Genomic DNA, 13,959 nt, shown 5'->3' on the forward strand with positions numbered 1-13,959 from the left:
CTACCTGGTCATTTAGGCTCAAAGACTGTTCATGGCCAGTATACATTTTTTTTCCCCCCTCTGGACTGATTATTAGTCTGACTTGACTGTGTTTTAGATTAGTATTTTGCACTGTTTGTACACAGCTTGCTTATCTAGAGGGTAGCTGGTATTTTTATGTAAATACCTAAAGGACTGCTAAACATATGGTTCTTAACACCATGCCATCTACTTCTATTTCAGCCTGGACAGTTTAAGACGGTGTAGCCTTGCTACATGTTGTAAGAAATGGCTGTAGGAAACAACACTCAACGAAGTTATTCCATCATCCCGTGTTTTATATTTGTTGAGGTAAGTGTATTTATTTGCCTTTACAGACAAATTGGAATAATTGTAGCAGTTTTTATGCTGAGAACTTGGATTATTTTGTAAAATTATTTAATCTTATGATAATGAAATTTGGATAGCACAAATATTGGTAAAGAATTAATGAGATATGCCAAGTGTTTCTTGAATAGGAAGCCATAGAACAAGGTTCATGTATGGGGTACAATATAATTGTGTTTTATTAGATTTCTTTTATTTTCAGTGGTGACTTGAATATATTATTAATTATGGATGCAGCATTTTGATTAAATTATTTTTTAAAAAATCAATATCATGTTTTAGGAATTCAATAAATGAGGTTTACAGATGATGTTAGTTGATGGCCTTTTGCCTTGGAGCCCATATAGAGAAAAAGAAAGCTTAGAGTTGACTCTCTCCACTGGGCAGTTTTCTTTAGTGGGATATTGAGAACTTGTATAGTGTACAACTTCTTTTGTTCATAAATGATTTTGTTGAGTTGCTCCAACTTTGTACCAGCAAACAATTTCTCCAGCATCTTTTGGGTTAAACTTCCTGCACCCTTTCCCCACTGTACCTCCCTTTCTTTTTTTTTTTTTTACAACTTTATTGGAGTATAATTGCTTCACAATGGTGTATTAGTTTCTGCTTTATAACAAAGTGAATCAGTTATACATATACATCTGTTCCCATATCCCTTCCCTCTTGCATCTCCCTCCCTCCCACCCTCCCTATCCCACCCCTCTAGGTGGTCACAAAGCACCGAGCTGATCTCCCTGTGCTATGCGGCTGCTTCCCACTAGCTATCTACCTTACCTTTGGTAGTGTATATATGTCCATGCCTCCCTCTCTCTTTGTCACAGCTTACCTGTACCTCCCTTTCTATAATGTTTGCTATGGAAGAGACAAAGACATGGAAATTTTAGGAAATTTGGAATAATATGATGAAAAAAAAAGCTACTCCAGGTTATCTCAAAATAAGATGTTTATTTGCCAGAGATGATATTATATCTGCCTTCTCCAAGAGATAGAGCATCTAACAGATTGGTTTTTATCCTGAAAATTGTGTTTAAAGTATGACGATATAAAGAGCTGAAAAGTAAATGTCCTAAGTTTCCTTTCTGGGTAACTACCCCTATAGTCTTTCCATCCCAAGGATCAGCTGTAGCTTGTTCTTATGTTATGGGGCAGGGGATCTTTTTGGCTGAGTATGGGAGGACTATGCACATTGATCCATTTTATTACCTGTGTGAAAACAGACACTTGAATTAAACCACTACTGATATTAGCAAAAATGTACTTTCAGTATATATGTTATTTAAACACAGCCTATGAGTCAATGAAACAAGTTTGTTTTTTGTTTTGTTTTGTTTTTATCTTCTAGCTCTTGAAACAACTTTAGCTGTTTACATAGTCAGTTGGATAATTTTGAGCATTCTGATTTTGGGGCCAAGTATATATATGTTTGGCTGATCCTTGAGTTTCACCTTATAGATATCCCTTGGTAGTTTAGATGAACAAATGTTACTAGATGATATATTTTCTGGTGATATTTGTGAACCTGTTTGTATTGCAGAACCAGGCGGAAATATAGGAGATTAGGTGGGGACAGAGGTGTTGATATAAGTTAAGATACTCAGACTCAAGCTATATCTCTGAAAGGGTAAACAAAGAACTCATCTCTCAACATAAACACATATTCTTAATACTCTTATCTTGCTGTACAAGGCCAAGAATAACTCCTTTCAGACAATAACTATACATTATATATATTGTGGGTTCTAGTTACTATTGTTTATATTGAAATTGTAATGTAGAAAAAGGAGTCCTTTCTCCCACTGCTCATGGGGGAAATGGTAGAAGGCTGTAACACTATATTTTTCAATGTTAAAACCCTTTCTCTTGGGGCTTCCCTGGTGGCGCAGTGGTTGAGAGTCCGCCTGCCGAAGCAGGGGACACGGGTTCGTGCCCCGGTCTGGGAAGATCCCACATGCTGTGGAGCGGCTAGGCCCGTGAGCCATGGCCGCTGAGCCTGCACGTCCGGAGCCTGTGCTCCACAACGGGAGAGGCCACAACAGTGAGAGGCCTGCATACCACACACACACAAAAAAGAAAAAAACCCTTTCTCTTTTGTCATAAGAAAAATAAAATTTTAAAGTAAACTAGGGGAAGTTTAGAATAAGTCACCTATCATCATCTTTACCCTCATGGTAGCAATTTTATTTTAAATTTTCTTAAAAATTGAACAGGAAACAAACCTTAAAGTAAGAGATTTAATTTATTGCTGGAAGCTCTATTTCTAAAGATTTTCAGCCCTCTAATGTGTGAACGATGAGCTTGATAGGTAGAGCAAACAACAAAACACATAAATTAGTCTTTGTATGCCTTAACCTGACACAAACATAAATATAAGAAAAATCTTGGAGAGGAAAGATAGCTTATTCTTTTTCTTGCTGTATTGTCATTCTTACTTTGCATAGAGGTTTAAGACATATCACTGACTTATCTGAAACAATCAGGAGAAAGAAAAGGAGGAAGTGAAGTAGAATAAAGTAGAAACTGAGAAGGGAAGAGGTGACTCTCAAAGTGGCTTTCATGATTCTCATGCATTTCATTCATCAAATGCTTATTGTTATGCATACCCCATGTTCATTGCTGCACTATTTACAATAGCCAAGATATAGAAACAACCTAAGTGTCCGACAGTAGATGAATGGATAATGCAATTGTGGTGTATATATACGGTGGAATATTATTCAGTCATCAAAAGAAGTGAAATACTGCCATTGTGACCTGTATGGATCTCAAGGGCATTACACTAAGTGAAACAAGTCAGTCAAAGAAAGACAAATACTGTATGATTGTGAAATCTAAATACGTGGAATACATATGTGGAATCTGAAAAGGAAAAAAAAAACAAGCTCATAGATACAGAGAACAGATTTGTGGTTGCCAGAGGTGGGGGTACAGTGAGGAGGACAGAAATGGGTAAAGGGTTAACCTTTAACAAAAGGTTAAAAAAAAATTTTTAAGTCTCTTCTGAGTTTGCGCAACAAAACTTTGAGTAAGATCCAATGGGAACAAAACAAAAGAAAATACTTATTATTTCCCTACATTATTTCAGGCATTATAACAGGAGTATCAGAAAACTTGATCAAAAATAACTTGGTTAGGGCTTCCCTGGTGGCACAGTGGTTGAGAGTCCGCCTGCCGATGCAGGGGACACAGGTTCATGCCCCGGTCCGGGAAGATCCCACATCCCGCAGAACGGCTGGGCCCGTGAGCCATGGCCGCTGAGCCTGCGCATCTGGAGCCTGTGCTCCGCAACAGGAGAGGCCACAACAGTGAGAGGCCCGCATACCGGAAAAAAAAAAAAAAAAAAAAAACTTGGTTAAAATGTCAATATGATCAATAAATATCTCTTCACATTGCTTTTTAATTATGAAAAGATTCAAACAGAGAAAATAATATAACAGACATCATTGCACCTACTATCAAGACCAAATCTTAAAATTATGCCATATGTGCTTCAAATATTTTTTCAAGGAATATAAAACATTACAGCTATGGCTGAAGTCCTATTGTCCTAGACCCAGAAGTAACTACAGTTGACCCTTGAACAATGTTGATTTGAACTGCACAATTCCACTTATATGCAGATGTTTTTCAGTAGTAAACACTACAGTGCTACACAGTCCATGGTTGGTTGAATCCGTGGATGTGGAGGAACCACAGATCTGGAGTGCTGACTATAAGTTACATGTGGATTAACCCCCGCATTGTTCAAGGGTCAGTTGTATGTATGTGAAGTTAGAGGCTTCATTCCCCTGCATGATTCTTACGCATATTCTCCCTACATGTCCATATATTCATAAATTATATTTTAGGGAGATTTTACATAAATGATACCATAATGAACTTTCTTTTTGCAACTTAACTTTTCATTCAATATTATGTTTCTGAGATTTGTCCAGATTGGCAATTCATTCTTTTTAATTGTTGCATTTTATCCCATTGTGTGACTATGCCTACTGAGAGATGGTTTGGTTGATTCTTTGTTGTTTTTTTTTTTTAAGTTTTATACTCTTACAGCTTTTTTATTTTTATTTTTTTGCAGGAAATAGTCTTATTTCTGTCTCTATGCACGTGTGTGCAAGGGCTTTCCTTGGATTGCCTAGTGGTGGAATTGTGGGGAGATGATTACATTTTCCAGTTGTTTGTTGCTTCATTATAGAAACAATATTAATATTTTAAATCAATTTTCTTGAAAAAACTTTGTTAAACTTGATTATTGGTTTTACTAGTATCTGTATATTTCTTAGATTTTTTTCAGTTATATAATCTGCAGGCAGTAGCAGATCTGGTTTTTTTCTTTTCTGATTGTTATGATTAATTTGTTTTTCTTGTCTTATTGCTTTGGCTAAGGCCCCCAGTGTAATATTGGATAAAGGCAATGGTAGAGGACATCCTTACCTTGTTGCTGAATTTAAAGGAAATACTTCAAGTGTTTCAATATTAAATTATAAATAAGCATGGACTTTTTTTTCTGTTCTGCCTTCTAAATTCGATTCCTTGTTCGAATCCCCCTTTATGTTACAAATTATAGATTTTATTTCTATTCTTTTAAAGCTTAGTCCTAAATTTTAAATATATAAACAACAAAAACTGAGGTTAATCAATAGCTCTATGCTTCTTTTAATGCTATTTTTAGGTCACTTCAGGACCTTGAGTGTCATTCATGATTTTTATATCTTCCTTAAATTTTTCATTAATTTTTCAGTCAGGGCTTCAGTGACTTTACCCACATATTCATCAGTTTGGAGGTTTTTTGCTTACCATTCTTCCTTTTATTCTTCTCCTTCAGGATTTAATTTCCTCATGAAATTTATCCTTTAGTAGTTGTTTCAGCAAGGATCTAGTGAATTGTAAAATTTCTTAATATTTATCTGAAGTCATCTTTACATTACAATTAATCTGGAATGGTGATCTATCTTGGCATTGAATTCTAGACTGACTAGTTTATTTTCTACTCTCAGAACTTTCATAATGTTAATCCATTTCACTCTCCTTCCATCCCATGTCTTTATTATTGCTATAAAAACTCTTTTCTCTTATTACTGTTCTTAATAGGTAATCCACTTTTTCTCTCCAGTTGCTTTTACATTTTTCTTTGGTGTCCTGAAATTCAGTATAACATGTCTAAGTGTGTATTTGTACTGGCTAGGACTTGTTTTACATCTTGAATATGAAGCCATGTTTATACCAATTCTATAAAACTCTCAGACATCACATCTTCAAATATTCTCTTCCTCCATTCTCTGTTCTCTTTTTCTATTTGATGTATGTTGGATCTTCTCATTCTTTCTATAGTCCATGTCTCTTAACCCATTTTTTTTAATATCTAGAAGGTCTATGTGCATTTAAAAAAATCTGTTTTATAGTATTTCTATGCTTATGGTTTTTATTTTTTATTCTTTCAGATTATTCTCTTTTCTGAAATTACTGATATTGTAATCCTCCTGTATGTTGTGTCTGTTGTCTCTAGCTCATGGTGGATTGTTTATTTATATTTTTAATTATTCTTAGCTCATTTTTGGCAGAGGTTGCTTCCTCTGTAGAATTCTTCTGAGCCTTAGGTTTTAAGAGTATCTCTTTGGAAAGTTTTTACATGCATGTTTCTCTTGGGTTTACGCTACTATATTCGTAAGTCAAATTTGCACAATCCCAAAGTATAATTAATCAAAGTTTATCTTCCTTGTAGTCTTCCTGTGCCAGCAGGTGGATTTACATAGAACACTTCTTCTCCGAAGTGAAAAGCAAGCTTTCAGAAATTCTGGTTTTTACATAGGAGTCTCAGTTCCAACTCAAGTCTCCAGGATGTCCTATCCTCATGGACATTAAAACCCAAACCTTGTTACTAAGATTGACATGTACCCCTTTCTCTAGTCCCATTTAGGGTCACCTATCATCAGTTTACTCAGTCACCACTCTTATTTTCAGTATGCTTTTTAATTGAGCTCACCTGTGAATTAAAAAGAAAGAAAAACGCTAACCATTGCTTGTAGATGTTTGCATTAGAATGTTTTCATGCCATCTTTGTTCCATGAATGCATTCATTCATTCAACACTCACTTTTTTAGAACTTATTTTTCTCTCCCAAGTCATTAAGTGTTTTGCTCTTTTTGCATACTTTACATACTAACTAGGTTTCTGTAACTTGGATCTCACCAAGTTTTTTGCAGGTCCATGGTTGTTGGGCCATGTTTAACATGTGTGGGGGATGGAGAGTGGGGATCAGAGACACAAAGTGCCCACAGTTGGAACACTGATGTGTATTTTCTTGGTGATTTCAACTATATGAGCACAAAATTTTGACTGCGGGTGGGGGGTGTTTTATTTGTGGCAATTGGTGAGGAGAATAGATGCCAACCAGTCTCTAAAATTCAAATGTGCTGACAAAGCAGAAGCCTGCCTTCTGGGTGAATTTTTCACCCAGAAGGCTGAAACAGTGCTAGAGAGGCTATCTGACAAAGCGGTATGCAGCAGGAAAGGTCTCATGATGGTAACAAGTCAGGAGAACATTAATCTAGGTAATCCTTGAATGTCACAAACCAAAATAAAGGTTAAGATGTCATTGGAGAGAGAGCAAAGTTTGTAGATTAAGAGAGTACATATAGAAGGTAATGGGCTGAAAGGAGGGGATTAACAGTGGGAGGACAGCAGAACAGATTGAGAAGTATGATATGCAATGGGTAATGCAGGTGCTTCCAGAAACCAAGCCCTCGAATGTTAGATATTCAGGAAAACGTCTCGTATACATCTCCCAGTGTCAGCTAATCCTTAAAATGTACCTTTCCATGCTGGCTTAATCCTCTTAAATGGAAGGCCCTTGACAAGAGAATAATGACTTTAAGGGCCAGAATATAAACTTTTCTATCACTAATGAGAGGGAACTTCAGAATCACTAAAATTCCGATATGGCCCACAACAATATTTCTGGCCAGCTTTCATCTCTTCACTGATCTGGTTCTACTAGAGCAAGTAAAAAAAGAGCAAATGCTGAACTAGACAAAAGCTAGAAAAGTCAGAGGGTGTAGGTAAAGTGGTAGAAAGTTACCAACCTATAAATGAACATGAGGACATCAACTTCCTCATCCTCATTTTTACTCCTTGAAATCAATAATATTAATTTTTGGTGAGGATAAATGTACAACAAAGTATCTTCAAAAAAGTGATCAAAATAATCAAATATTCTTTGTGGTTTTCATCCTTAGTCCATGTTTCTCTTTCTCTCCCTCCGCCTTCCCTACCTCTGTCTCTCCCTTTTACTATATTTCTGATCCCCTCTCCCTCTCTCCATGCTTTCCTTCTCTCTCTCCTTTTCTCTCTCATTTCAGCAATACCTCTCATGCTTGAAGATCTACAAACAGAGGATTTCCCTGAGGGAAAACACACTCAAATTGGTCATTGAAGTATAATTGTTTTCCCTAAAAATAAGAATACAAGCTGTTTGAGATCTCACATGTCCCCAAAATCAATACCGGTGTACTTTGGCAAAATACTTAAGGCTGAGATATCCCTTTTGACAAATCTTCCCAGATATCAGTGGATTCCTCTCAAGACAATTTCACTGCATTCTCTGTAAAATCATGAAAAACTCAGTCAAGTCTCTTTCAAATATATTTGTGCTAACAGCAAAACTCTAAATGGAACTTAGCTGCCTTGGCAGACCGTATTAAGTACCAGAAGTTGTACTTAATGAATGCAACTGTTGCTTGGGATGTAGAGATGCGACAGTTTTATCATTTTGACAGTTGCTTGTACTTGCAATGGTTATTGCCTTTTTTGACAACTCATCTTTCTCAGCTGTAACCTACAAGGTGATTGTTATAAATCCCAGCCTGAAGGTAAATAATCTCGTGACGTTCTGCTAGAACTCGGTGATTCTGAGTGTCTTTCTCCAGGGCCAGAAGTTAAGGAATTCCACCTCATCATTTTTGGACAGTGAGTGCCATTTCAGTATCTTTGCTTCATGCGCCTCAAATTTTAAAAGAAGAGTTGCTTGGCCTTGCTTTCTGCTCTTTACTTGCAGCTGCTAAGATTTAGCAGCTCTGATTGCCTTGTTTCTAAGACTTAGATTGCATTTATATTTAAGTCACATTGAGATCTTTTTTCTCCTTTAAAAAAAAAAAGAAACAACTCTGCTGTTTCTTGCAAGGAGAAAGTATCAAAATCTTATCCTCATACATAATAGCGTAGAATGAGAAAATAACTTGGTGTCAGAAGCACTGGCTTTGAGTCCTGGCTCTGCCATTTACTGCTGCTAGTAACTTGCGCACCTTCTTTGAACCTCAGTTGCTTCATCTGTGAAGTGGAAATAAAAACAGCTTCTTCCTGAGCACTTTTGAGAAATGAGGTAATGCGCCTGAAAGTGCTTGTCAAGTAATAAGTGGTTAATAAATGTTAGCATAAAAATAATTTAAAATAACAGATTCTACCCAATATAAAACAAACTCAACAAAGATGAAAAATAAAACTAACCAAACACATATTCACACACATATATACATGGACACCAAATACATGACAATTAGAGAGGAACTCTGGCAGTTTAATCCTCAGATATGCAACATTCCTGGTCTTAGGGGGATGATGTTTTTAGAATATATTGAGATGTTATCGGGTAAGGTTTCAAACAAAGTAATGAAAAATCTGTGGTCTTTTAAAACTTGCAATGACAAATACACGTTATAAAGTACTTTCCCATGCATTTCCTTATTTAATCATCATTTTGACCACTGTTTGTAGTACTGGAGCAAAAGGGCGATGCCAACATTTAGGTATCTATTTTTCATATTATCAAAGTACCAATGTCGAGAACCATCCACACCCAAGTGCCGTTTCCCAGGTTCTACCCAAGAATGCTTTCCTTAATTCAGCCACCTACTTTGTGTCGTTTTCCAGACCACCTTATTCCCATGCTGTATACAATGTGGCAGCATGCTTCCTATCAGTTTCCCTAATAATTGACATAGCACCTTAAACAAAGCATTCTTCATAATGTTGAATGAATGCACCAATACGCTTATCCTCATAGAATTTTACATTCTACCTTATGGGTCACGAGCCCAGACAATCATGCCAAAATAATGACAGACTCTGGATTGAACAGTTATATTCTTCAAGAACTATAAAAACATCTTGTCCCTACTGCAGTATATTATTTTGCACAGGCTGCAGGTGAATTCATTCTTTGCTTTGTGATGCATTTTTCTTATAAAATTCATCCTTTAAATATAATATGAAGCAGTCTAAGTTGTCACTGATATATGTGGCTGGCCAAACTCTTTGTATTTCTCTTGATGTAATCTTGGAATTAGGATTCAAGGCTAATTTTTAAACCAATGCAATGTTATGATCATTTATTCTAAAACAACAACAACGACGACAAAAATCCCTCAAATTCAAATCTATCTCACAGCATATAAAAATTATAATTTATAGGAATGTTGAAATAGCAGTCTGTAGGGAGAAGCAGCTTGGCACTGTGTCCTAAAATCTTCGACTTTATACTCCCCTTTTGACCCCAAAAGCACACTTTTTTATTGAAGCATAGTTGATTTACAATGTTCTGTTAATTTCTGCTGTACAGCAAAGTGATTCAGTTAGACATATATATACATTCCTTTTTATGTTCTTTTCCATTATGGTTTATCACGGGATATTGAATATCGCTCCCTGTGCTATACAGGACCTTGTTTATCCATCCTATATATACTAGTTTGCATCTGCGAATCCCAAACTCTCAATCCTTCCCTCCCCCTTGGCAACCACAAGTCTTTTCTCTACTGTCTATTGCTCACACCTGCTCATGGAGGATTCCAGAAGCTCTCCAGTCTTCCCTGGTTAAGCCCGGGATTGATACCAATGCTCATGAAGCAGCCTCTGGGCTCTTGTTACCCAGAGAATTAGAGAATTTTGTTCATCAGCTCCAGCCATGCATATCCATTTTCTCAAGCAAAGAAGCCACATAAAGGTGCCTCATCCCTACTACTGCTGGCTTTGCTCCCATGGGGGATGCTAATATCTCAGCCACTGGTACTTTGTCTACACAGATAGGAAAAAACCCTGCTCCCAACTTGATGTTTCACTTGGTCACCGAACATCAGGGGGCGCTGCTCTGTCTCTACAGCCTTCTGTTCACAGGACTCAGACCTGACTGAATCCATGTACTCGTGGAAGGACCAAAACCTAAGGCAGACACACTTGTCTCCTCTATTCGTGTTTTTCCTTCCCCTTTTTCCATGCATATTAGTTCATGGAAAATGTTGTTTTGTGGACCATCAGCTGCGTTGACTTCTCAGACATGCCAGGTGTGTTCGGGTCATGGCAGTAGATATTGTAGCCTCCAAGCCAGATAACCTCTCCATTCAAATTCTGCAGCACAGCTGTAAAACGTGATGCCATTTTGGAAATATGCATATGTGGCTATATAGCTGCCTAGAAAGAAAAGGTATGTGCAGAAATCAGTGTTCATCTCTGGGTGTTGGGATTTGAAGTACATTTTTTGCAAAGAACTTGATTACTTTTTCTATCAGAGAAAAAATAACTTCCTTTTAAAATTACACTAAGTTATTGATGTGTATAGTACGAAATATGAAAATACCTTTGTACAAAGATAGAAACAGGCTACTTCTTCTGTAACCTTAACTCATTCACAAAAAATCTGCAGTCTCATATCATTTCTCACTGTAAAATTAATTGAAACAATAGTGAGGGTTGCTCTTTCTAACACTGTTATTTTTTACAGCACATACTATATGTTTGTCACCAACAGAAGCTTTGGAGGCATTACTATAAATATTTATAATCATGCTTCAATTGTCAGTCTTGTTTAGAAAAACATATTTAGGAAAATATATTTGAGTGCTCTGGATTTTTCTCTGGTTATAGGTTGGTATATTAGATTGTTCATTATATAAAATAATGATTGTTCTTATTTTCAGTTTTAGAAGTACTGTCTTTTCTACACGTATTTGTTGAACTGTCTTTTTCTACTCAACTGGCAGCTCTGGCCAGAGTGCCTGCCAGTGGCTGTATCTCCTTGTTGCCTGTTATGTCAGTGGAGTAAAGAATCCTTGTCCCACTCCTACCCCCAGACATTTACCAGCACCAAAAACATCTCTCCTCACAGTTAAGAATAAAGGCTCTTAGTGCTAAAGGGGGGCCTAGATCACTTTGCAAATCTCTCTTGTTTCAGATCAGATAATTGAGATTTAGAGAGGTTTAGTGACTTGTCTAAGGTCACACAGCTGGTTATTAACTGAGTTAGCAACCAAACCTGTAACTCTTGACCCTGTCATAATCAATAGCAAATTAAATTATTCATAGCCAAATAATTTCAAAAGCAGAAATATAAAAATCATCTCCTAATATTTATAGCAAGAACAATTATATAATGTATAATGTATTATATCTGAATCTACTTGAATGTGATGTGAGGAGGAGCCTTCAAAAGTGTTAGATCCCAAGGCCTACGAAGATTCCTGTAACACCTCTGACTCACCTTCCAAAGGGGCAGGGGAAGCATCCCAGAGAAAGTTCATTTAGAGCGATACCTGAAGACTAGTGAGTGTTCACTCAACTTAAGGAAGAGGAGGAGGGGGGAGTCTTCTAGGAGGAAGAGACAGCTTGGCATGAGCCAGAACTAAGGATCTACAGAGAATTGAAAAGCTGAAAGAGTTTTAATAAGGCTGGAGCTTAAAAGATAAAACAGGGATTACTGACAGAGGAGACTGGCAAGGCAGACAGAGGCCAGGTCATGAAGTACCTTGCAGGCCATATTAAGCAATGTATTTATCCGAAAGGCTTTGGGAAACCACGATACTTCTGGATATTTTAAGTTTATACCTTATCTGATAACAGGAAATGTCAGGGAGAAGTGATGATGAGAACCTGGAGCCAAGGAGAGGAGACATGAGCTCAAATTTGCACTATTTACAATAGATACCATCTCTCACCAGACTGTAGAATATCATTCTTAGAGAGATGAACAAGTGTCATGGCCCTAGGGCCCTCATGGCCCTCTCTCCATAATATGTATCAGACAGATGAGAAGAATGTGAAAGGAACAATACTTCATCAAAAAAATTCTGAGCATAGCCAATTGCTTTTAGAAGTACCATGTCACCCTTTATCATAACCCAGGAAACTTTGAAAAAGATGGTTTCAACAATTGGTCTGGCTTGGATGCTTCCCAAAGCTGCACTGGTTTATATGCAAGCTCCCTGTAACAAAGACTTGAAGATATTTTTTTCCTAAGAATCCTGACCAACACATGTAGGTACAATGACTTCATTTTCTGTTTTCAATGTCAACTCTTCTTATTTCCCCCTATATTCACTCCTACTCATCACACCATCTTGTTGGAAAAGCATGGTCACTCCACCATAAGGGTATCTGGTAATTTTGCTCCTGACCCATGATCAGTTGGATGCATCTATATTTAAAGTGATTTTCCAGAATTAGACTTCCCAAGTGCTAACCATCCACATACTCTCATTATAGTCCCCTTACAAGCAACAGCTCATATTTGAAAAAATGGGACATAGGAAAGTAAGATCCATCTGTGGCCAATTGAGAGATTTTTCTCTCCCAGACACTGGTTAACACACATGGGATGAATTTATGGTCTTTGGCGATACTAGCACAGTATTTTCACACAGTGGCCCAGGGACCACTTGCTTTGGAACAATTGGGCACTTGTTAAAATTCAGGTTCCTGAACCCAACTACTGATCTTAATCAGAATGGGGGCAGGGGGCTAGAGGTATGTATTTTTCTATGTCTTTCCGGTCATTATGTCCAGTAAAGTTGAAAACTAAGTCGATCAGTAAAGCAATTCATTGTGGACAGACACAGTGCAGCAAATGCGGGCAACACCCTGCCCATTTTTCCTTGACCCAGGACACTTGCAAACAGTCCTGAACAGACATACAGGTTTCTCTGTCCTCTGTCTAGGGGCCATTTTCTAGCTGTAGAAACATGCTAGGCCTAACAAGTTAAGGAGGCCATGATTGCTGGGGGGTTACCTTCAGTTCCCCTTGACCAGTGAAGAAGGCATGATGGTGGATAAACTGTCTACCTTCCTCACTCCTCAGCAGGACTATTCTGAAGGGAGTTTCATATAGTCTCTGAGAGGTTCCCAGCGAGGTAGAATGCCAGTTGCCCCTAGTGGTAACCTATTCACTAATGCACCTTCATTGGCTTTCCTCCCTTCCTTGTCTCCCTTCCCCCTCCGTCAGGTGCTTCCTGGATCACTTCACAAATAAACTACTTGCACCCACATCACTGTCTCAAGGTCCACTTTGCTGGGGGGAAGCAGATCTCAAACTAGGGCAGAGAATATACTGTATGTGGAGTAGAACAACTTTATTCCAGCTAAATTAGGGGATAAGATTTGAAGAATGGAGGGTGAAAAAAATTTTTTAAGAGATTTGATAAAGGAAATTTTATTAAATCCACCTAATTAAAATTGAGTCAATTCAGGCAATTTTATTTTTCACACTGTTTGCTGTTATTTTTGTGTGGATGTGCATCCCCTTATGAAGTTTAATGTGTTCAACATCCTTCCGAA

The 13,959-nt window shown here is 37.4% G+C and overlaps 1 protein-coding gene across 1 annotated transcript in view; it reads left to right on the plus strand.

Annotated features, from left to right (window-relative positions):
• Positions 1-267: 267 nt before the first annotated feature.
• The window catches only part of PLPPR1 (phospholipid phosphatase related 1), a 122,610-nt gene continuing 108,918 nt past the window's right edge, over positions 268-13,959 (plus strand). Inside the window, exon 1 of the mRNA XM_060101650.1 lies at positions 268-330. Coding sequence (XP_059957633.1) covers positions 268-330 — 63 coding nt within the window. The remainder of the gene's footprint in view (positions 331-13,959) is intronic.

Source organism: Mesoplodon densirostris, chromosome 6, assembly GCF_025265405.1.
Source record: "Mesoplodon densirostris isolate mMesDen1 chromosome 6, mMesDen1 primary haplotype, whole genome shotgun sequence".
Taxonomy (NCBI): Eukaryota; Metazoa; Chordata; class Mammalia; order Artiodactyla; family Ziphiidae; genus Mesoplodon; species Mesoplodon densirostris.